At 38.4% G+C, this 24773-nt stretch overlaps 1 protein-coding gene and 1 pseudogene across 1 annotated transcript; one reads left to right on the forward strand and one right to left on the reverse strand.

Moving 5' to 3' along the window:
- Positions 1-673: 673 nt before the first annotated feature.
- LOC140523866 (general transcription factor IIF subunit 2 pseudogene) lies at positions 674-2594 on the forward strand (annotated as a pseudogene).
- Positions 2595-12169: 9575 nt separating this feature from the next.
- On the reverse strand, positions 12170-23921 carry SOD2 (superoxide dismutase 2). Its single transcript, XM_072643832.1, has 5 exons — positions 23446-23921; positions 22089-22291; positions 17020-17136; positions 16207-16386; positions 12170-14264 (listed from the first exon to the last, which is right to left on the reverse strand). Exons 1-5 carry the CDS (start codon positions 23481-23483, stop codon positions 14119-14121), a joined length of 684 nt encoding a protein of 227 aa, XP_072499933.1. The 5' UTR covers positions 23484-23921; the 3' UTR covers positions 12170-14118.
- Between the last annotated feature and the right edge of the window lie 852 nt (positions 23922-24773).

Raw genomic sequence — 24773 nt, forward strand, 5'->3', positions numbered from 1 at the left:
TTTCCCAATAAAAACATCAGTCTTGTACCTATCAAATGCACAGACTCCAACCAGTGTTTTAATAAACTCATTATCTGGACTGAAAGAGGGCTTGAGCGACTGCAGCATTTCCAGATGCTACAAATAAGTGATATTGTGCTTTTCTTTCATTTGTCCCTAAGCTCCCTTCAAAAGGTGAGCTGTGTGTCCAGTATTGAATGATTTGATGAACAAATTTATGTTTATTCTGCGTACTCAAATATGAAATATTCAGATAGATGGGCAGTCTCTTTGATTTGGAAATTCCCTTCAGCAATATAGATCTCATGACATCAGTGCCCCATCCATCCTGACTCTTATCCATAGTGATGAATGAACAGTCCAACAGACATAGTCTCTAGGTAATTAATAATCAATTTACTGATTGCGACTAGCAGCTAGTTAATAAAATGAGGTCAGTGCTACTCTTGGAAGTAAGATGAACCTTGGCTCCTCCCATCCCCACCCCATCGTGTGAATACTTTTGGAAGAGTGGGCGTTCCTTGACAAGTGAAAAAAGCTCTGATTGCTTAACAATTCATGAGAGAGCCCCCTCTCCCAACCTAGCCTTTTTTCTGCTTTGGAGCTGCGACCTCCGCACTTTCTTCCTCGAACCCGCAGTCCCTTCTCCTTCTGTGGCTGCGTCTACACAGTCATGGCCCAGCGAGGGAAGCTCGACTTGACCTGTGCCAAACAAAACACTGGAATGTGGCTCGTGAAGGTTCCAAAGTATTTGTCTCAGCAATGAGCCAAAGCTTCAGGAACAAGAGAAGTAGGAAAGCTGAGGATTGCAGAGAATCAAGGAAGGACCGAGATGTCTTTTACTTTGAATGAGGAGCTTGCAAATATCTGTGATATTGATGGAAAGCCTACTTCTGTGCGTGCTCCTAGAGACATCCTTTCCTCGTGCATAGCGTGGGAGGACAGACGTTAACAGTCTTTACCCAGAGCCTTTCAGAAGGTCAGATTGAGGGAAATTCTGAGAGCAGTAGTTATGATAAACTTTCATTGGAAGGAATAGTGGTCCAACGTGCTGAATGCAGACCTGCTGCCAGTGAAAACTATATGAGATTAAAGAGGTTACAAATAGAAGAATCTTCGAAACCTGTAAGGGTAGTGCAACAGCTGGACAAAGCTGTTACAACCAATTTTAAACCAGTGGCTAATCGTCAATGCAATATTGACTACGAGAAAAAAAAGAAGAGGGAAAGCGAGCTAGAGCTCATAAGCAACAGGTTTTGGACATGTTGTTTTCAGCTTTTGAAAAATATCAGTATTACAACATTATGGATTTAGTGAACATCACCAAGCAGACTGTGATATACCTGAAGGAAATCTTGAGAGAAATAGGCATTTACAAGGTTAAAGGGAACCCAAAAATACCCGGGAACTGAAGCCAGAGTACAGACATTACCAAGGAGAGGATAAGTGATTAAGAAGACTGTCTGCCAACAAGGAGCTGGTGACTTGTGACTTGTACTAAGCAAACACTGCAGCTGTCCTCAAAACTTTGAGGAGTCTATGAAGAGAATGAAGTGACAGATATTTTTTAATTCCTCCAGCTTCACTTTTTTTTAAAATAAAGTTTCCAGAGTTTGGGGGTGAGGTTATTTATAAAAGAAATTTGTAATAAGCCAATGCAAGGGATTTTTAAATCCCTTTAAAACTGGTTTTGTTTTCAAGTATTGACTTTAAAATTTTAAGACCAGGAAAGGTTTTCTAACACCACAGAAAGACGAACTAAGAGCTCATGTCTTGTCAACCTTTAACCACAGTCTCCTGAATGAAAAAAGCAAGACTTCTCCATTCTGAAACATGCTGAAGAACATAGTTACCTGTTAAGATTTTTTAATGTGATCATGTTTTCAGTTTAAATATATCAATAAAAGAGACCATTTCAATTTGTAGTACAAAAAAATGAGAGAATGACTATTATAATGAGGAGCTGGGGGATCGGAACTTTTATTATGTCACTCTCTTGGACCAAGACTCATCTCCACCCGGATTATTCTGCCTCCAGCAATCCTCCACCCAAACCACTTAAGGAGTTGAACAATGGACAAGAATTCACCTAGATAAAATGGTCTTTGCCCTTAATCAAATCTAAGATTTCCCAGTTGGGTGGGATCCTGCCTAGGATTGAGGAGAATATTAACCCAATCTCATCAACCTTGTCCATCAGAGGCTGCTTTTGATGGGGTACAGACTCTGGGAACTTCCTTGAACTCCCCTTGAATCTTCCCAGTTAATCTGGCTTTTCATGCCCAAATCTATTATCCTTAACCTAGCCCTCCATTATCTGTTACCTCAGAATTGCCCCACCTGCTTCCCACCCCAGCCCTCCATTGTCTGATACCTCCCACTTGCCTCCAGGTGTTTCCCATCCTCGATTACATCACTAGTTATCCCAGTCCCATCAAGACTAGATCACCCCCAGATCCCGCCTATAGTCTTTCTGTATATAAATTCCATCTTCACTCAGATTCAATCCAGTTCAGACTCTTGTCTAGCTGAGATTCTATCTGGCTCACTTGTCAAGCATCACAAATGGTTAGTCTTCTTAAGAGTTAACCCAATATGGAGAATCTTTAATAAACTTTGCTTTACTTTGACTGAAAGAAGACTTGAGTCGAATTCATTCAGCAAGACCTGGTGTGTCAGTATTTTGGGGTCCTGAGTACGCCAAACCTCAACATTATGGATCCCTGACCTCATCATTTTGACATAGCTGAGAATGAGAAAATATAAAGGGAAAAAACCCTGGATCCCCTGATATTAATTCATTATTAATAATTATTTCTCTCACCATGTCTTCCCATAAGTTTCCCACAGGAGGTCCACCTGACATGCTGCAGGTCTTGAGTTATTCATGTTCTCTTAGTTGCCTCTGTGTGTGTGTCTTTTTCTGTGTCTGTGTGTATAGATACATAGTCAGAGACTTTTCCCCTCACATTTGTTATCTTCCCCTTATTCATATTTAGCTTTATGTATTTAGGTCTTATTTCCCACCTCTCCCTCCCCTCAAGACCTATTCCTCTCCAGCTCTTTGGAATCTTTTCACAAATTTCTGAAAAACGTGAAAGTTGTTCTCTCTATAGAGTTGGAAGGTATGGATATCTTTAAATCCTGATGAAATTTGACTGTTTTCTCCTTATGAAGGAGGGGGGAGACGGACATTCTCCCTTCTCTCTACAGTTACTCAGTTTCTCAAATGCCCTGATAATTGCTAGAACAGAAACGATCTCTTTACTTTTTTAATAACGGGAGGTGGGAGGGGTAGGTCTTTTCCAACACAGCAAAAGGTGGGCCCTGCTGCTGCTGGCTCTTCTAGCAGCCCAGAATTCCTGCCTCCCTAAGACTTAAGACAATGCATTTAAGAGCCAGATCCACTGGGGGCAGAAGAACATTGGAATGGTGGTCCCATTTGGCTAAGAGAACCAACTCCACAGGTCTGGAAGGGAGAAGAGAGTAAGGAAAGTTCAGAGGATTCATTAGCCAATTTGGCAGGTATTATTCAAGGAGGGAATTTGCCAGGGATTCTAAGAAATTCCCCTCCCTCCACCTTAACAAAAAAAAAAAAAAAACCAAAAACACAGAAAATGGATAGAGATCTCTTGAAGATTCCATCCCTCCTGCAGTGATAAGGTGAGGTTTGAAGTATTGCTGTTTTCCACAGAAATCATTACAGCCTTTCAGGTTAGGAATTGAAACAGAGATGAATTAAGTATTTTGTTTCCAAAGTCTTATGTTCACTAAATATTTGACTAGGCTTTCAGCCAAAAGTTGCAATATTTCACCCCACCCCTGTCATCCTTTTGCAGATAAGGACATACAAGTGGCTGACTTCAAGGTGAGGTAACCAGGGTTAACCATACAAGTTAATAACAAAGCAGGAATTAGCCTTCCATCTTACAAAGGTCTGACAGAAGAACAGTGGCTGGGCAGTCATTTCTCTCCTCACTTCAAACTGGGAATTTCCCCTTTGTTTCATAATTTAGAATATCTGAGAACTTTCTTGTATCAAGATGTAGATTTAGCAAGTGACCCAGGAACATTCATGAATGTCATAGAATCACAGATAAAGTCAGAAGGATTCTTAGAGTCAGGCCATCTCATCCAAAGCCTTTTTAATAGAGGAAAGAACTGAGGCCCAGAGAGATTAATTTACCCAAGGTCACACAGAGCCAGTGGAGAAAGTCTCCCTTCTCCACTTACACTCACTGTCATTATTTGGATTACCACCACACCCAAAGCAGGGGATATATTCTTGGTATCCTGAGTTGGAATTGGAAAATATGTATTTTTTCATATGCTTATTTATATTAACAAATCTATATTAATATATTTTATATAAAAACATGACATGTAATAATATATAATAACATAAATGCTATATATTATGATATATATTTTTAATGTTACAAATAGTAAGTAGGTGTAGTTGAAATAGAACATCCAATATCATGGTTCAGGTATATGGGTTAAACAGGGTTGGTCCAATAACATAATCATCATTCATAACATCCTTTCTAATGGTAAATGGATTCTAAAAAATGACAAAAGAAACAGATACATAGGAAGAAAGTAGCTGGTAAGTTGTTACATATATAATATAGATGTAGATATGAGTATGTTGACATGAAGCAAGGAAATATGGGGGTGTGGCTATCTGTCAAAAGGATTGACTTTTTAAGTTCTCAGAGGTTGCATATCTTGACTAAAGGCAACCTTCCAGGGCCTTTCTTAATCTTAACCTTGAAAGGAGCTTGTGAGTAGAAGCCAAGAAAGGAAATGCAAAAAAGCAAACATGAAGGACCAAAGACTAGGAGAAGGCAAAAGTCTGAGGAAGAGCAGAGTCCTTAACGGATTCTAAATGCTGAACACTGCTATCATAAGCTGAGTTGGGCACTAATAGGTCTGTTTAAACAGACTCCATATCGGTTCATGTTTTTGGAGGAATCTACCCAAAAACATTCTCTTTCTCCTTCTAATGTACCATATTTGCAATTAAATATGGTAGTTCAAGGCCATAGCCAATATGCACTGATAAAATACAGTTTTTAATACAATGTCACAAACGTAACTGAGCATACGTTATCCCTTCCTCAATGTGACTTTCCCCATGTCAGCATAAGAAACTAAATGGGAATTTGTGGGAAGTTTTGTGGAAGCTGCAGCTGATACACAAAGGCCAGCAGATGAGACAACACAGAAAAGGTTTAGAAACACAAAAATGCATGAACTATATGTATAGCAGTGTATAATACTGTTGATTGATACAATTGATATTGTATAACATCAACCCAAATTTTACAAAAGGCACTATAAACAACCCATAAAAGAAAAAGATAAAATTCAGACTTCTCTGGTACTAAGAAAGGGCCAAAAAATTTTATGTGGATTTTCCAGATCTCAGGGGCACCACATTCCTAACCCCCCAGATATGGAAGGAATAAAGTGCATGCTTTAAGTAGTGCAGTTTCTAGAAATAGTAGTGGGGTTTTTTTTTAAGTCTGCTACAAGTTGAGGGAGGTTATTCAGAAGCAATGCAGCTTGCCTCTCCTCCATTCGGTTCTCCATTAGGGAACAGGTAAAGAAAGAGAGTGACTAAGGTAGATAACAGCTGAGAAAATCTCCAACCCCCAGTAGGAAGGGGGTAGGGAAAAGAGTCCCCAAGGCCATATTACCCAAGGCAAGAGTCCCCATTCCTATATCTCACCTGGTCACCATCCACCTCTAGTATTCTGTCCCTGATCCCTCAGTGACTTGCCTCTGTCACTGGGAAGTATTTAATGTCCAATAATGCTCAGTTCACCCCACATTTGGCATGGTTCAGCCCCTCTAGCAGGGGCAAGGCTCTGGCTCCCACCCCCACCATTCTCCACCCATCCTGTAGTTTTTGTTGCATCATGCTTCCTTCTCTATGTATCTTCCCTTACTTGGTTTCTCCTACCTAAAAAAACCCTCTCAGTCCCAGAGGTAAAAAGCACTCTGGGTAGTTTGTCCTTAGGTAAAGTCTGAAGAGGGCAGGTAGGTTGCAGAGCAGATAGAATACCAGGCCTGGAGTCAGGAAGACTTCAGTTCAAATTTGACTTCAGACACTTACTATCCATGTGACCCCGAGCAAGTCACTCAAACTTGTTTGCCTCAGTTTTCTCCTCTGTAAAAAAGAACTGGAGAAGGAAATAGCAGACCACTCCAGTATCTTTGCCAAAAAAACAAAAAAAAACCCAAATTGGGTCATGAAGATTTGGACACAACTGAAAAAATGCCTGAACAACAAAACATATGAAGCCCCAGGAAATTTAAAGAGACCTGGAAAAGGGCTTGCCTGCCTGCAAGCAGCCACATCTCTGACTTCTCTATCCTGTGGTGAAGCCCTTTTGGCAGAGCTCCAAGAGGTACGCTGCACACATGTATGTTTATTTTTAAATAGTCTATTATTATAATCTTAAAGCAACCTCAGCAAATACCAATAATCAGATAAACAAAGTAAGAAATAAAGTCTCAATAAAACAGTAAACAATATACTAGGTAAATGTAAACTTAATGCTATTATTATTATGATTTAAAATACACAGACTCAGGCATTCCTGAAGTCAAGGTGGTAAAGATTTATTACTCTTTTCAGTAGGCTAGAGTTCTTAGGGAATCTGCAGCTTTAGAGAGGTACAGTTTATATAGGATATTCTACAGTAAAACATGTTCCAAATATACTAATTAGGTGATTCAGAGCAGGATTAGCGAGTAGTTAAGGAGTAGTTAGTTCTTAAAGGAACATGCACTTTTAGTATCTACTGTGCAGGTATTTTACTCATAGTTCACTGGGAAATAACCCAAGAGGGGGTACATGGAGATGTAGTTTTAGACCTGAAAAGTCACTAAGTCAACTAATGGTCAGAGCTGACTGAGAAATACCCAGGCTGCCCCCATCAACGTCTTCTTAGACTCTGATAAACGTGAGGGAGTAAACATATGTCTAAGTCTAGGATACATATGATTGGTCAGTGAATAGTAAATATCTTTATGACCCAGGACACAGCCAGTTCAGCCAGTACACAGCTGATTCAAACTAGTAAATTCTGTAGGTGCAGCTGGCTACTGTATTCTGAGGAGAGCTCTAGGGCAGGCTGCCCTTGGGCTGGGGAGAAACTTCTTGGGATAGTGTTTTGAGGCCAGGGAGAAATGTGATTTTTAGAGAGAAATGTGATTTTAGAATTATCCAAGCACAGGCACCCAAACACCCCATCCATTTCATCAATTTATTAATTCACTCTTTTGATGTTGACAATAACTCTTCCATGCTTGCATTTATGTTTACATTTCAAAGTTTCTACTCAGTTCTAGTCTTTTCATCAGAAATGTTTGAAAGTCTTCCAGGACATTAAAAATCTACTTCTTTTTATTCCAGCACAATTATATTCAGCTTTTCAGAATAAATTATGTTTAGTTTTACACCTATATAATTTCCTTTTAATATATTGTATCCTAAGATCTCTGGTTTTTAGAAGCTGCCAGGTCGTGTGTGATCTTAACTAAAGTTCCTTGGTATTTTGTACATTGTCTTCATGAATGGTTGCTCTAATTTTTCAAGAGTTCCAATTTCCCTCATCTCTTCCTTAATTATTTTATTAAGCTTATGCCTCACATTCTTTCTTTTGTTTCACTCTAATTTCAGTTTCAGTGAAGAGATGGATGGATGGATGGATGGATGGATGGATGGATGGATGGATGGATGGATGATGGATGGATGATGGATGGATGGATGGATGGGTGAACCAATGGAACATCACTTTGGCAACTAATTGGAGGATGGACTAGATTGAGGAGAGACTTGTGACAGGGAGACCAACTAAAAAGCTATTGCAATAATCCAGGTATGATGTGGTGAAGACCTGCACCAGTGAGATGGCTGTGTGAGCTGATAGGAGACATATATGAGAAGTGTTGTGAATGTAGAAATGATAAGACTTGGTGGATCTTTGAGGTTAGGAACACAGGATATTCAAAGAGCTAGAGACTCAAGAATCTTGCTACCTAATTGTTGCTATGACTACTAATGGCTTCCAAAGTCCCCACCCTGGGGTCTTTCTGACCACCCTGGGGCCTTCTGGGGAATAGCTCTCTGCCTTTGATGCTTCTGTACACAGAGCTTTCCAAGTATTTTTGTCTCTGACCCATCAGTGGTCACAATGGGAGGCTGCTTGCTGACTTGCCTGTACTGATGCTGGATTTGCTGAAATATGGGTACTGGAAATGGACAGTCCTATTTCCTATTGCCAATGGGTTTCTGGATGATTTTTTGTGCCATTCTGGGGAGGTTACTTATTATAGTTTCCCATTGGATTCTTGATTTCTCATTGTATTTCTTGTTAAGTATTCCATCAGGGTCAAATTTCATCATTTTCTTGGAATAAGATAGGTGGGAACCGGTATGCCTCCATACAGGCAGTTCTCTTGGCTCAACTACCATTAGATAAACTTTCAAAGTACCTTCCTGTAACAGGAGTCTATGGATTCATCTTCCCCTTCATCTGCCTGAAGGTTTCTTGATTATTGCAAAATGATTTCAGTGTTATCAAATCACACTGACATGAAGAGTGATTGTAAAGGTCTGAGAATGAAACAAAAGGGGACAAATTTGGGAAGACTTTGAAAAGTTGAAGAAGAGATTAAACTAAAGGAGGAAGAATGGAAAGAAGAAAAGAGAGCTACAGTAGGGGAAAAACAATCTGAAGAAGGAATCAAAATGAAGGATATGAGAGGAAAAAAGGCACTCAAGCAAAAGGACCTGAGAATGAAAATGAATAGAAGGTGAAGGACCCAACGAGGAAGATAAAAAAAGGCAATTGATTAAACAAGGTAAGAAAATTTGACTACAAAAAATCAGTAGGAAAAAGTAAGAGTCTAGTGAGAAAAATAAAGGAAACTGGGCATGATTGTCAGTGTTGAGATTCTAAAGATCTAAGAAGTAAAATGACAACTCTAGAACTGAATCACCTAAAAGCAGTTAGTGACAGCAGTTCTCCAGGGAACCTACTAGTAAGAAAGAGAATCACAGTTCTAGTCATTAGGAAAGGCAAGGTAAATTTTTCACAGACCGTTGTGGAATATTTCTGCCACACCAACTGACTATGTACTCAAAATGTGGATTGGTCTGCATTCTAAAAGAGAAGGTAAAGAGTCTCAAGTACAGCTGGCATATTCTCCAGGTTATTAGAGATAATGAAGTAGCCCTTTCGGGGTTTCCTCCCTTCATTTGTGGGAGGAAAATTTCTGACTGTACTACATCTGCTATAACTGCTCCAGTATGGGCACCCTGATGCTTAGATACTTGGAAAAGGGAAGCCACCAGCTGCCTTTTGAGATCTCACAAGGCCCCTTACAAAAACAAAGACACAAACAGGAAGCGGCCTCATCTCAGACATGGACTTGCCTAGAATGCCATGATCTCACAGCATGTGGACAGTCGAGAGGAAGGGTATACCCCCGTGAAACCTCCAGAGTTCAGAGTCATCCTTATACTTCAAGGCCAACAACATGAAGAAGAGGCCTAAGGGGCAGGGATCACTCCTTTAGTATAACTATGAAGTTTTGACTCAGCAGTCAATTAAAAGAGTCATCCTGGCTGAGATCAGAAGCCATCAGAGGATATATGCCGCACGATGGAGGAGTGGGGAGTTGGGAGAGGCAAGAACAGGCTTTCCATCATCCCTCCCCCCAAAGAAAGTGTTATGGGTGCTTAAAAATGTTTGCTGAACAGTCTGCAGCATGCTAGGTATCATACCAAACATAAGATATGTCTCATTTTCTCAAACTGTTCTCTATACCTCAAAACTCGTCAATGATGGACTATCAATTCCTTGAGAACAGAAACTCCATCTAATATTTTTAACACACCAGGCACTTAAAACACTCAGCCGCTGAGCATTCATTATGTAGGGAAAAATGAAAGTGGAAATAAATTCTGCATTAATAATTATATTCTTACAAATGCAACGTAAGTATCACTGAGACTCTTCTAATAGTGTCTACTTTTTGGTTCAGAAAATGCAGGGCTGTGAATTTTAACGATAAATCACATTTCCCACATGCAGAGGAGCAGTTTTTCTAACTTCTTCTGCCCAAAAAAGACTTCAAATATTATCTCCTAAATAAAGACAGTTACCAAGCAAAGGGATCATTTGCATTGCATCTAACTGATATGGGCACTTCCTCCATTAGGGCAGATTGCAACCTATCCACACTTTCTCATCCAGTGCCATTTTTGTCTGGATCTTCCCATTCTATGACACAGAAAATAGAGACTGAGCTGGGCAAGAATTGCTACCTTTTATTTCTGGTGTAGATCTCATAGAGTGAAATTTAAAAATACAAATACTACCACCTACTGGTTATAGTCTAGAGGGGGAAGACAGTCTACTTTCCTTAATACATCATACCTCCCAATGATTCAAAGAAATATTCCTTTGTTCTTTGAATTAAAAAAAAGCAACCACCCAGAAATGTACTTCTCTCAATTCCCAATCGTTAGTCTAGAAAGCCCAGAAAGTCAAAGAAAAAAGGAAAGAGAATCTGACAGATGATTCCTCAAATCCTTTTCTTTACCTAAAAGTGTAACAAGGCCATGTGTTTTAAGTAAGTATGACAATTGTAAGGGAACACATGGAGGTTGTTCAATGAACATCTGATTGAACTATTGGGTTAGGGCAGGAGTGGGGAACTTGCAGCCTCCAGGCCCCATGTGGCCCTCTAGGTCCTCAAGTGCAGCCCTTTGAATAACTCCAAACTTAATAAAACAAATAAGTTTGGATTCCTCCACCTTGAAGACCACCATTAGAGCCTATGCTTTCAAGCTCTTCAGTCGTATCCAACTCTTCGTGGCCCTATTTGGGGTTTTCTTGGCAAAGATAGAGTGGTTTGACATTGCTTCTCCGGCTCATTTTACAGATGAGGAAACTGAGGCAAACGGTTAAGTAACTTGCCCAGGGTCATGCAGCCAGTGTCTGAAAACAAATTTGAATTCAGAAAGGTGAGTCTTCCTGACACCAGGGAGGGAGCTCTAGTTACTGCCCCACATAGCTGCCCAAAGTCTATGCCTAGGACACAGCTTGTCAATCATTTCTTTCTGCCAGAGCACATTTTCTTCAAATATTTTAATCTGAGAACTCAGATAATCTTTTGCCCTGGATCCTTCCCATAAATGTTTCTCCTTATATTAAGTACATGATAAGAATCTTAAAGTTGAAATGAAGAACAAAACTGTTCATCAACCACACACCCTTTTTTATCCGCTGAATTTGAGACTGTAGGTCAGTTCCTAGGAGGTCACCAAGAAAAAGCAAAAACAAGTGTTTTAAATTCACCTTTGACATTACTATTCTCAAACCATGAGATTATTCTGATTTGGATAAGTACATTAAAAATATGGATGTTAGCAGATATTTAGGCCTGCTAATAAAATCCTTCTAGGCTTCCTCAGACATAACACTTGGTTTTGTTTGTCCGTGTGGGGATTTGTTCTCCAGATTGTGTGTAACAAGGTCAAAGACTTAGTATCTTCAAAAATAATAACCACCTAACAGAAAACTCTACACACAGCAGACATTTAATGTAAGTTTGTGAAAATTAATGGCCAAATCAGGAAGAACTTCTGATTAGCAGCTACTGATTCCCCAGAACCTTTAAGATCATTGACCAAGAGACTGGGACTGTGAGTACATATTTAAGCCACAGAAACTACTTGAAATGACCAAGAACCTCAGAAAGGGGAATATGGCATTACTTTTAAGTCCTAATGACAATCTGACATCCATTAGCTAAGGATTTCTAAATTTTAAAGTGTCACTTTTTAAAAGCCTTTAAAAATGACTTGGGAACTTAACATTATCAATATCTATTTAAACACAGGAATAATCACAGAACCAGAATGTCAGAACCAGGATAGAGATCTAGTCCAAATTTTCATTTTATTTGAAGCTAATTTTGCTTCAAACCTGAGCATGGAAACATGGTTTACTCAGTTTGGATAGGTTATCACAGACTAAAATTTCAGCTTTCCCATCACTTGCCATTTATTTTCTCCACAGATATTCAGTAAAAGGGGTAAGAACACAAAAACAAGAATATTAAGTTTTTAAATGAAAAAAAGTTTTGTGGTCGACAGATTCTTTTATTGTCAAAAAATGTCACATTTATGACAACAAAAAATGTTTAACCAAAGACAGCTTTCAAAAAACAGATTTCAAGACATAATAAGGCATACAATGGAGCAAAATACACCTTAAAATAAGGAAGAGTTATCACCCTGGCAGCCACAGGAAGAGATGATATTAACTGTTCTCAGGGTGACTAAGGCTTTGTCAGTGACAAGAAAAGGTTAAGTTACAAACCGCCAACCCAATACCTCCCATCAAGAAGCAAATTCTACTGAAATGTGGGATAAGATAACCAAATCTTGGGATTCATATTCCATTTAAAATCTAAGTTATCAAGTCACTACTAACCAGTCCCGTATTAAATTGTGATTTTAAGTATACTAAGGTACTAACCATTCAAATCTTGTTTTAAGCCAACTGATACCGGAAAAAAGTATCATAACTACTATCTCAAGATGACCTCTTCTTTAGATGCCATCTGTAGTCAAGTGACCATTTGTCAAAAAGGACTGCTTTTCTATGACTTCCTTAATTTGGTCTCATTTAACAAGGTGTAAATAAAGGCAAGCTGTATTCACATGACTTATGTCAGAGCTCCCTGGAAGCCAGAAGTTTACTGTAGCCATTTACTTCAAAGTATCTATGATTTCCAAAGGCCTAGTCATTAAAAGAAAGTAATGATATAAAATTCACACACAATCCCAGCAGTCAGTATTCTTGTAAAAACTTCCAAAACTTTGTAACATGACCAAAGATTTAAACCTACCTTAACTTTTAAAAAAAGAAAATAGCTGCACTCTAATTAAAAATAAAATCTGTTATTTTCTCCACTGACTCTAAAGTAACAGAAGAGCTGTCTGATCATTAATGTAAAAAAAAAAATGTACAAGACAGGCACTGCCATAAATTCAGTCAGAAGCAATGCTGATATACATCATGTATTGCTAAGGTATTTGTAGACAGAGGATTCTCAAAACATTATGACATTAAAACTATGTCATCTTTGCCAACAGAAACAAAATGAACAGATCTCTAAGAGGAAGTTGAACTCTGAGGAATGGAAAAACCAATGGCAACCTCAGAGCAGAGATAATGCATCCTATCTCCTTCCCTCGTGGCAGAGACAGAAGACAGAATTTTGTGTATGTTGTCAGACAAAAGTCTGTGTCTGATACCTTATCCTGTCACAAGGGAAAGCTCAATCTAGGTGGAAGAGAGGATAACTGTGATATAACCTGTATGAAACAATAATATTCAAACCTGTGCCTCAAGGTGGTTTTTCTACAACAGAACTCTGGACAGACACTGCTACATTAAAAAAAAAAAAGTTGTTTTTAAAAATCATGTACAAAAGAGAATCTGGTTTTGGTTGAACTTTTAATTTTTTAAATATATTTTTATTTATTACATGTTTCCAAATTACATGTAAAACTTTTAATATGCATTTTTCTTAAATTTTGAGTTTCAATTTCTTTCTCTCCCTCTGCTCCTTCCCCACTGTAGGTCACTTTCTTAAACGGATTTTACCATTAGATAATCAGGGTGAAGAACAAATTGTATTATAGTTACTATACCACAGGATTAAAGAACTCTCTAGAAGCAATTATCACAAGAAGGAAATTAAATATCTGGACTGTACTTACTTGTGGTGGTGTTTTTTTAAATCACGACAATAGTCATGCTTATTTAACACCTAGTCTACCCGGAACATTCATATGACCCTCACTCAGTCCCTAAAGTTATTATGCATACAACTGTACAAAACCAAAAAGCTTTGAAAATAAGAACTCTTTCATGGCATTAATCAAATTCCTTAAGTGCACATATTTTAACAGGTAACATGAAAGTTCCATAGAATAACTCATTAACAAATAACAGTGCCACACACTACAAAAATAGCTTTAACAAGAGCCAATGCTCGAACAGTGAGTACACCAAGGCTTTACTTTTTACAGGCTGAGTATCTTTCAGTTACGTTGTCCCAATTAATTACATTCCATATTGCTTTTAGATAATCAGGTCTAACATTTTTATATTGAAGGTAATAAGCATGTTCCCACACATCGATTCCTAGTAGAGGAATAAGACCTACAGAAAGAAAAGAGAAAAGTTAATGTGAGTAAATGGAAAGTCTCCACTTCTACATTTTTCCCTTTTGACTCCCCATCTTCCCTGCTTCACACAAATTATACTTCAAATATCTTTTGCTAATGTTTCCATTAAACATACAAATGAAAAACCTGCTTAAGATAAATCCTATAATTGCAAAAGTTTATTTAAACCTCTGGGCTACACTAGCTCTCCATCCTGAAGCCTCACTGCAATCTAGGCATTCACACAATGTGAGAACTCATCAAGCAGCCAGGCAGGACAAGTCTCTGCACTCCAGGCTTCCTCTACCAAGCTCAAACAAGTGGTTTGTTCCCTTCTCCCCTTACAGCTTCCCTTTATCTGCTGTTTCTTCCCCAATTAGACTGTAAGTTCCTTGAGAGCAGAGATTTTCTTTTTAGGGCATTTGTATTTACAGCACTTAGCACAGTACTTGGCACATTGTAAGCACTTATTAATTCTTGCAGATGGACCACATACTGAACACTTGTGAAAACTGTGATGAATAATCAGAAAGTGTTAACTGAGAGGAAATCATTAAGTAAGACTTGTTTTAACAATTTTCAAAAGCACACTGTAAGCACTGACAAAACATCTTTGCAAGAAAATAGAGAAAGTCCTCAAGGGACTAATTACAACCTCCTCAATTTTAATGTAAGCATCTTTAAAGTTGTTCAACACTTATGGAGACAGTGTGATAATGTAAAGTAAGCCCTGAACTTGGAGTCAAAAGACCTTATGAGGTTTACGAGTCAACACTGTTTATTATTAAACACAATAGCAAGCAAACCTCTTTGAGTCTCAATTGCTCCATCTATAAAATAGGGATCATAATACTTATGCTACCTCACCTGGAGTTGCTATGAAAATTAAAGAAGATATACAAAATGTTGTTTAACCGTAAGGCATTATATGAACATACAGACTTCTGTCTATAGGTTTTCTTTAACAGAGCCCACACATCTGTAAAGCAGATACTAAAGACTCATAGCTGCATAGGAACCTTGATCTGATCCCCAGGGTTAATTTTATAGCGAACAAATCAAGTATGTCTCAGATACTAGTGGAAACTATGTATTAACAAAGGAAGTGAAATGGACCCAAGGGGACAAAAAGCCAAACATTTCATAAAAATGTGGCTTTAATGTTAAGGAGGAGATTCATAGCATGTATAAATTAGCAGTTTTATATCACTAGGTTAAACCAGTGGTCTACTCCCTCCAATAGTAGCATCTGTAAGACTGCTACTATGTTCTGTGATTGTCAGCACCAAGACTGGCAACCTAAGGCATATGAAGGTTAAGTGACTTGCCCAGAGCCACACTGCTAATAAGTGCAGAAGCAAAATTTGAACCCCGACATTCCTAACTCCAAGCCAAATGCTTTATCCCCAATGTCACTGCCTCTTGTAATGTCAATATCACTAATTTCATTACAGATATGTCCTAGCAAAAAGCCAAACAGGTAATGATTAGAACGACTTGTGTTTCATTCTTAATGTCCTGAAATTATCCTAGAGCTTCAGTTAATGATAATGACTTTTAAGACATGAAAGTATATGTGCAGACCAGGGCCCATCCACCAGGTAATAATAATAGTTTGCATTTATAGGGTGGCTTTAACGCTTGCAAAGCACTTTACAGATATCATCTCATTAATACAAACATCTTTTTATATACTAAAATCTAAGACATTGCCAGTTTTGCTCTATAAAATTGTACCTTTTTTATTATAGTCTATGAATTTTTTTAACTTTTAAAAAGGCTGCTGCTCTAAAAAATACTTTACTCTAGGCAACATTTTTATATATGTTACATGACACATTGCTGATGTTCTTCTAAAGTATTTCTCTACTAATTTTCCTACAACTGCCATCTTTTCTCATTGTAATGTTTAATCCTTTTTCATCTAGATCTCTAACCTGTTGTTCCTTGCAAAGGATCCTGATTAGCACAAGCAGCAATCTGCAGCCGTCCTTGCTCCTTATTGAAGCCAAGCCAACCCCAACCTGAACCTTGAACACCAACTGACACAGCTGTCAACTTCTCCTTAAATTTTTCAAAAGAACCGAAATCACGTTTGATCGCTTCCAGCAACTCCCCTATTAGGAAAAAAAATGAACCACAATAAGCACTGCCATTCTGATCAAGTACAGAACTTTTTATTACATTTCCTGAGATAGAACATGCCCCCTGACCCTTACCCACTTCACAGAGTACACATGGCTAGTCTATATCACCATCTGAAGCACAATGTAGACAGCAGAATTTAAATGTGAAGTAATTAGTAGCAGCTAGGTGGCAAAGCACATAGAATGCTGGGCCTAAAGTTAACTAAGGACTTAGGTCATGCTGACCAGAAAGAGAGTCAGATCTTAAGACTGACACAAGGAGTTTTCTTGAAACTGTACATCTTAAGCAACCCATATCTGAAAACTGGCCCAGTATTAAATAATCAGTTATTGTTTCCATGTTTCTTTGATTGTACACAGGTACTTGGGGGGAGGGGAGTGGGACACCTCTTTTTCTGAATTCAAGTAACTGTACCTATTTACTCTCCCCCTCTCAATTTGGAAAATTTAAAAAGCGGTTTTGTGTTTCTAGTACCAAGTAACCACATTCAACAGAGTGACCATTAACGATTAGTGAAAATCTAATGTAACTTCTAACTAAAATAACCGTTACTACTCTCCTGACTAAAACATGGTTAATATCACTAACATAACACTACAAACCTTTGGGTTCCCCTCCACCATTTGGGCTAAGATTTGTCCAGAAAATAGTGTGATTGATATGACCACCACCATTGAACCGCAGTGCAGACTGGAGAGCTACCTGAGCAGTAACATCACCTGAAAAGGGAAGTGCAAACAAAAATTAATTTCTCAAAACTCTCTTCTATCTAAAAAAGGAAAGGACTGATCTAGATCACCTTTATTAGTTTTATGATTCTAAAAAATGCCTATGACTCTATACTCCGTGTAAAGAATACAAGGGGATAAAGGAAAAAGTTGCCCCATAACATACTTTGAATTCAACAGAAACACTCTGCTGGGCACTGTGAAGGAGACAAAGACATTGTGCTTTGTACTCAAAAATTTATACTTTTGCTACAGAGATCAAACTTTACACACAAAATCAAATAACAAAAGTCAAACTGTATAATGCAAATTTTAAGAAAATTTCCAACAAACAATTTTGGGAGTTAAAAGGCTACACACACTATTCACTGAAAAATGCTGCCATGTCAAAAATCTCTGGAATGCAATCTAGCCTAGACAGTAAAAACTACAAATGTTATCATACCCTTGAACCCATTAAATCTCTTGGTGAGTTCACACCCTGAAAGCGCTGGCAAAAACAAACAAACTAGCTATAGGATCAGATTTCCATGGCAACATTTTAAAAAACAAAAAATGGAATAAATAGAAATGTCAAATAAATGAGGGGCAGTTAAATAATGATACATTAATATAATGGAATTATAAAGGCAGTGTGTCATTATGAACAAAGGTCAGCCCCGGAGTCAAGAAGACCTGGGTTCAAATCCTATACTGTAACACCTTAGTCAGAGCATACAATCCCTTCTCAGCACATCATCAACTTGCTAAGACAAAGGTACAAAGAGGTTGCTGATCTGTAGCAGTGGAAGGAGTTTCCTAAACAGAAATTCCTTAGATCAATTAAATCATAGGTCTGTACCCCAAAAAGAGAATTGTTATTAGAATACCATAAAGCAAATAAGACTAACAAGTATGGGAAATACAAAGAAATCTGCAAAGAGTTGTTGGAAACAATTCAAAGTGAGAAAAAATCAGAACTGGAAGAATGAAGGATATACAAACTATAATCATATAAAAGGAAAAGTGAATGAGAATGAATAGCAAGGAATTTTAATGATAACTATGAGAAAGAACAAAAAAATGTTTAATATTTGGGCTGAAACTAACAAATGTAAATAGTTACCAAACAAATTTGGTAGTATTTATGTTTAATGTTAAGTTTTTAGTAAAACATTTAATTTAAAAATAAAACTGAAGTGTGTGTGTGTACATGTGTGTATACACACACACACACACACACACACACACACACAACATTAACCAAAAAAAAAAGATTTGAGCCAATGTTTTTCCCTTTCTTGGTCTCTATTTTTGTAAATTTTTTTAAAAAAATTCCAATTCTTCCAAAGCACTTGCAATCTCCTCAATCATTAAGTTCAATTTTGAAAAACAGAACTCACACATGTCCCACCTGTGACACATACTGGCTACCTGATGTTGCACAAGTCACTTAAGCCTCTCATTTCTCCAGGCAGTGTTTACTCTACAGTGCAGGATGCAAGCAGGTTGCTGATCTGCATTTGTCCAAGGACTTTCCTCACCAGGAGTCCTTACACCAGTGAAATCACAGGCTCAGATCAAAACTCCTATCACAGATTGTTTTTAAAAGGCATCTGTGCACCATAAAGGCAGGGAATTATTATATCACGTGCAGCATAATGTACAATAACTGTTAGTTTTAATCAAATAAGTCAAATTAATGTTGTTTCACCACGCTTCAATAGGACAGGGTAGTATATAATTTCCATCAAAATAAAACTAGCTTTGGTACTTAAAATTATTTTACATATAATACCTTATTTCCTTGATGATCCTGGGCTAACTAGGTTTATTAAGAAAAACATGAAAGACCTTATGTCAAAATGAAAGTGAGCATCATGGTCTTTTTTTTAAATTAGTCAACATTCTGTGATTAAGGTTGAAATTTCATTGTGGAATCTCCATAGCCCATCGTTTCGAAAAATTTATTAAGCTGGTCCAAAGTGTAGAATAAAAGTAATAGCCAGTGAATACTAAAAAATAAAATATAATAAGAGGGGTCAAAGATAGATAGAAAGGTTCCATATACATCAAAATATTTGCAGAAGCAAAGAACTGGAAATAAAGTAGGTGTTCACTGGGGAATAACTAAACAAACTGTAATGATACATTACAACTCTGTTAAGTAGAAACAATGAATATGAAGAAATCAGAGAAACATAGGAAGACTTACATGAATTGATGCAAAGCAAACAAACCCAGAAAACATTCACAGAGACTACAACATAAAGAAAAAAAGTAACTAAAATAATAATAAAGACTAAGTTCGGTTCCAGAAAACAGCTGAGAAAATGCACCTCCTTCTCATGATTGCAGATGGATGTTAATATGTGTACAAAACTATGTACAATACGGCATATTGTATGGGAGATGGTCAGTGATAGTTTTGCTGAATTATTTCCCCTCTTTTTTAGATCTTCGTTAAAGGGATAGCTACAGAAAAACAATACATCAATTAGCAGGAAAATTTTTTTTTTAATTTTAAAAAATACTCAACAAAATGAAAGTATAAAAAACAGGCTTTCCCAATAATCAAGCTGACTAAACCCAAGATATTCTTTCTTGTTGCAAGTCCTGTCAAAGCTAGCAGTTTGTCTTATTGGTTTTTCTTTTCTTTTTAAGCAGTACTGATAATTCATTCAACAAATATTTTTGAATGCCTATTCTACACACAGCACTGTACTAACACTGTGAAGAATGAAAATATTAGACAAGTGCTTTTGGGGTTACAGACCTAAACACTCATCATTATAATAGTAGACAGAGCTACTAGTTTGAGTAATTCATCTGCACAGGGCAGTCCAAGTTTTTTGGAGTAGTGGGAGGTTAAGCTTAAACAAGGCCACATAAGACTTTGAATTCAGCTCTTTCAGTTTCCAAGTAGGCCCTCTTTCGTATGTCACGCTGCTTCTTACATATTTTTATTCTATAGAGATGGGTTTTATGAGTATAAGAAAAGAGGTGTTTAACACTCCTACTATAATTTCTTTTGTCATACGTCTATCTAAAATATGTAAGATCATGATAGGACAAGATCATAAATCGAAAGCTATTAGAAACCTCAGAGGCATCTAGTCCAACCCCCAAATCACAGATGAAAGTGATGGGCATGGCAGGTTGCAACTTAAAAAGATCCTAGATGTAGAACTGGAAGGATCTTCAAGGGTCATCTGGTAAAACTTCATTTTATAGCAGAGAAAACCAAGGCGCAGAGACTGAATAAATTATTCTTGACACTTTAAAAAAGTTATCTTCCAGTAATCCTGATCATAAAGCAAATCTCATTTTTCCAGTGATTTCCTTTGCTAAATTAAAAAAAAATGAAACTTTCTCCCCACAGGGAACATCTCAATAGGTGTACTTTTAAACTTTGCAAAGATTAAGATGAAAGCCAGATACACTAGTGCTAGAAGTAATTTTGCAGCAAATTTGCAATTATGGGATCCCCTTCCACTTACACATTTTATCAGCTTTTCGCTAAGTTAGTTCCTCCCACAACTGAGAATCCTCTCCACAATTTCTTAAAGGTTATCAATTCGCTCTTTCCTGAGAATCTACACTTTTAGAGTTAGTTTTCAATACCACATTTTGCCAGCAGGTGCCACTAGCTAATAAGGCAAAAATTCAGCTCTGGAAAAAAACTTACATGTCAAGATTCAAGTTCAGATAAAAGTCAACTAAACAAATTGGTAAATATGAAATTCTTATACAAATGGGATATACTTAAATTCTTAAACCATGTATCTTATCAATCTAAGTGAACCTGACATTAAATATAACGTACAAATCATTGCTTACTGTAGAGACTAAAGAACTTTTTACTACTTTGAACAAAAAACTACCGAAGTTACTAAAGTAGTTAGAATAACTACTAAGGATAATTTTTCAAGAATTACAAATTTTTGTCTAAGTTAAATAAAATACCCCTGAGTCTTTTAGTGTCTAATGTCAAATAAATGTTTACCCACTTCAATATATAACAAAATAGCTATATTCAGCATGAATTTTAACCCCTACTTTAGTAAAGTTAGAGGAGCAATACAAAGTCTGAAGGTACCAAACTGATCCCAGCTATTATGATCACAACCCATTAGGATAGTTAGCCATGACTTCTCCTCACAAAAAAGAGGAACTAAAAAGTTCTCCTCCAAACACCAGAGACTGATGTTTACATGTGAAACTTTCCAACTGGTAGAACCAGTAATTGCCCAAACCACCTTCTCAGATGAATCAGTGCCTGCAGACAAATCCCTGGAGTACTAGAATCCCTCTGTCTAGTATGCTCAAAAATGGATTTCTGATTAAGAAATTTCAACTTCACAAAAAGAGGCCTCTTTAGGAAACAGAAATAGATTATTTTGGAGAAGAATTCATATGAGCAACCTTGAATTTGTGTCTAAAGACCAGGGATACCTCTATTCATATCTGCCTCTACATAAGGGAGCACCTCAGTATTCTAGGCGTGGTTGGAGCTGTCTGGAATAGTTCCAACAGTATGACAAGTCACGATTCTTAAATGCTAACATGAACAAAAACCAAAGTAGTTCTTTATTAGACTTTAAAAAGTTATGAGCTGATTATTACACATACCAGCGATATCTAGCCAAAATGTTAGAAGAATAACTATGCTTAATTCAGGTTGGAAGTCAAATCTAAGTATGAGTAGATTTCAGAAACTCAAGCTTAAATTTTTCTGGGCTGAAAAAACAGATGAGTGGCTTATATCAGGCTAAAGTCCTATTCTGGAATTGACCATATCATTAGAAAAAAGGTTTTCACAATTTTGTATAATCACTTAAAGGAAAAGGATTGCAGTGATTTATCAACGCAAGAGCATTTTTAACATGTCACTAAGTGTTTCCACTTCAACATTTACAATTTACTCAGCTTCTTAAAATAATATTAATTATGGCTTCACATACCCTTTCCCAGGGCCTCTTTGTATTTCTCCTCTGCAACATTCAAGTTATTCACATAAGTGGCATGATGCTTGCTGTGATGCAACTGCATGATCTGTGCATTAATATGAGGCTCCAATGCACCATAATCGTAAGGCAAATCAGGGAGGCTGTGTTTTTGCCTGGAGCCCAAGCACCCCAAAGCTGGTACTAACCTACTGGTTCTCCTGCAAAGATATTAAAAAAAAAAGGTCACTACATTAAATAAGCAAGATTTTCCATTAAACTGTAGTGTTTGTCCACAAAGTTATAAAGCAGGTTGGAAAATAACCAATATATCTCGTTTCCTTTAAGCCTAGAGAAAGGATTAGTAATTTTACACATTTGTTTGTTTCTTGTGCACATGGGTTTCAGAAAAAATAAGATTTTTTTTCCAGGAAACAAACTTGGCTATTCTTACAGCGGAATTTGGCCTTTTGCCTGTTTTTTTTGTAACCTCCACTTAGTACAGTGCCTGGAAAAGAGTCATTGCTAAATAAATATTAACTGGTTGAATTCATCTAACAGGGGTGGGAAACCTTAGGCCTCAAGGCCACATGTGCCCTTCTAGGTCCTTGGATGCGGCCTTTCGATGGAGTCCAAGTTTAAGAGAACCAATTCTTTTACTAAGGGAAGTTTGGATTCTGTCAAAGAGCCGATTTTAAGGACCTACAAGGCCGCAGGTTCCACATCCCCGGTGCGGGTCTCACCTACCACGCGCCAGAGTCAGGGATGCAGTTTTAAAGCGCACGTGGACATTTTGCATTAAGTTTGGTCGGACCAGTCACATGTGCTTTTTTATCTCTTCTTCCCTTCTGGCTGCAAATCTAGAACAAGGAAAAGATTACTGCCAAGCAACACAGGTCTCACAGCACAAGGCGAAGGTTATCTTCCAAAACCGCTCTAACTCAGCAAACCGGGCGGTCCTTAACAAGGCTCCAGCCCAAAGGTCAGCGGGAGGGGGGCGGGAGGAGGGAAGATATTCGCCACAGTATTTCGTCCAAGCAGCAGCATTTATCAAGCCTACGTTAAGCGCCTGTTAAGCGCCAGACACTGACTGACTAAGCACTGCCAACTGAAATATAAAGTCACTGGCCTTAGGAAGCCTACATAACGATGGCAGAGAACACAAAGCGGGGCAAAGCCTCGCTGACCAGGCCCGGTAGGGTTAGCCACAGGGCAAGCACCACTCCCGCGGCAGGCCCAGGGTTGCGCTTTCGGTTCGGGCCCCGAGCGTGCCCCCTGACCACTGGTGACCCCGTCCCTGGCAGCTTGGCACGAGGAGAGGGGCGCCAAAGGGAGCCACGGGCCCCGACCGCGGACCCTAGATCCCTCCCCTCACCTGCACATAACTCTGCGCAACATCGTCGCCATCGCCATGGCCAGCCGTGCCGCAGCTTCCCCGAGCACCCAGCAGCACACACGCACAAAGTAACGCAGAGCTTTGGGGATCACAACACCAAGGACGGCAGTATCCGCCCCTTCCGGTTCCGCCCCCTTTCCTCCCGGTACCCGCCGCCCTTCACTACCAACCCCGGGAGGGGGGAACCGACGCTTGGCAGTCCAGGAGTTCGAGGATCTGGGCACTTATCCATCCCGTCATGTTAGGAAAAAAAAAACTAAAGAAAACTGTGAATGAGTCGAAGTAAACTGCCTGGTGTCGTGGTCGTATCCCCTGTAGCGTGTTGAAGACAGAAGCCGGTCTCCCCTATCTATCTCCATGAGTTGGTACAGCCCTCTCTGAACTCACGAGATAGGAGTCCTCCACGCTGGTCACACGCTCTGTGACCTCTCTCTATTGCCTTGGACTTAGGTCCCTGGTAAGAAAGGAGTTAATGGGCGTCCCCCTCAACCCCTAGCTCTCGTGTTCCACTTCTCGCGCGGATACCAGCAGGCACGTGATCAGCATGACCTTAGCGCCGCCCCTCGGAGGTGTCAAACCTGGGGGCTGGTCCGCCTGCTATTTACGAGTGTGGTCCTAAGTGTTGAACCAAATAAGTAAGGATGCAAGGAATCCTGAACCATGTTAAATTTTAAAATTAAGGCCTTCCTGACTCCAGGCCCAGCAACTCCATCCACCGCTACTGAAATGAATATATATATGTATATATATATGTATGTATGTATACACACGTATATATATTTTTAAAAGGGCATTTGAAAACCAAATTGTTATACAAATGCAGGGTAGTGCTATTATCTTTTTTAAATTTTCTTATTTGTACATTTTTTCCTATTTAAAAGTTTTTTCATTTTATTTTTTACATTTATTTATTTTATTTTTTAGTTTTCCACATTGATTTCCACAAGATTTTGAGTTCCAAATTTTCTCCCCATCTCTTGCCTCCCCCCACCCCAAAACGCTGAGCATTCTGATTATCCCTTCCCCCAGTCTGCCCTCCCTTCTATCACACCGCTCCCTCCCTTCTCCCCGTCTCTATTTTCTTGCAGGGCAAGATAGATTTCTATACCCCATTATCTGTATTTCTTATTTCCCAAGTTGCATAAAAGAACAATTCTCAACATTTGTTCCTAAAACTTTGAGTTCCAACTTCTCTCCCTTCTTCCCTCTCTACCCATCCCCACTGAGAAGGCAAGCAATTCAATATGGGTTATATATGTGTAGTTATACAAAAGACTTCCATAAAAGTCATGTTGTGGAAGACTAAC

This window comes from Notamacropus eugenii, chromosome 2, assembly GCF_028372415.1.
Source record: "Notamacropus eugenii isolate mMacEug1 chromosome 2, mMacEug1.pri_v2, whole genome shotgun sequence".
Classification (NCBI taxonomy): domain Eukaryota; kingdom Metazoa; phylum Chordata; class Mammalia; order Diprotodontia; family Macropodidae; genus Notamacropus; species Notamacropus eugenii.

Excerpts from the sequence above, each read along its gene's own strand:
- SOD2 (XM_072643832.1), bottom strand. The coding sequence starts at position 23,483 with ATGGCGATGGCGACGATGTTGCGCAGAGTTATGTGCAG. Across the intron at positions 22,292-23,445 it reads TTGCGCAGAGTTATGTGCAG|GAGAACCAGTAGGTTAGTAC; the intron begins GTGAGGGGAGGG and ends ATATCTTTGCAG. Across the intron at positions 16,387-17,019 it reads TGGTGGAGGGGAACCCAAAG|GGGAGTTGCTGGAAGCGATC; the intron begins GTTTGTAGTGTT and ends TTTTCCTAATAG.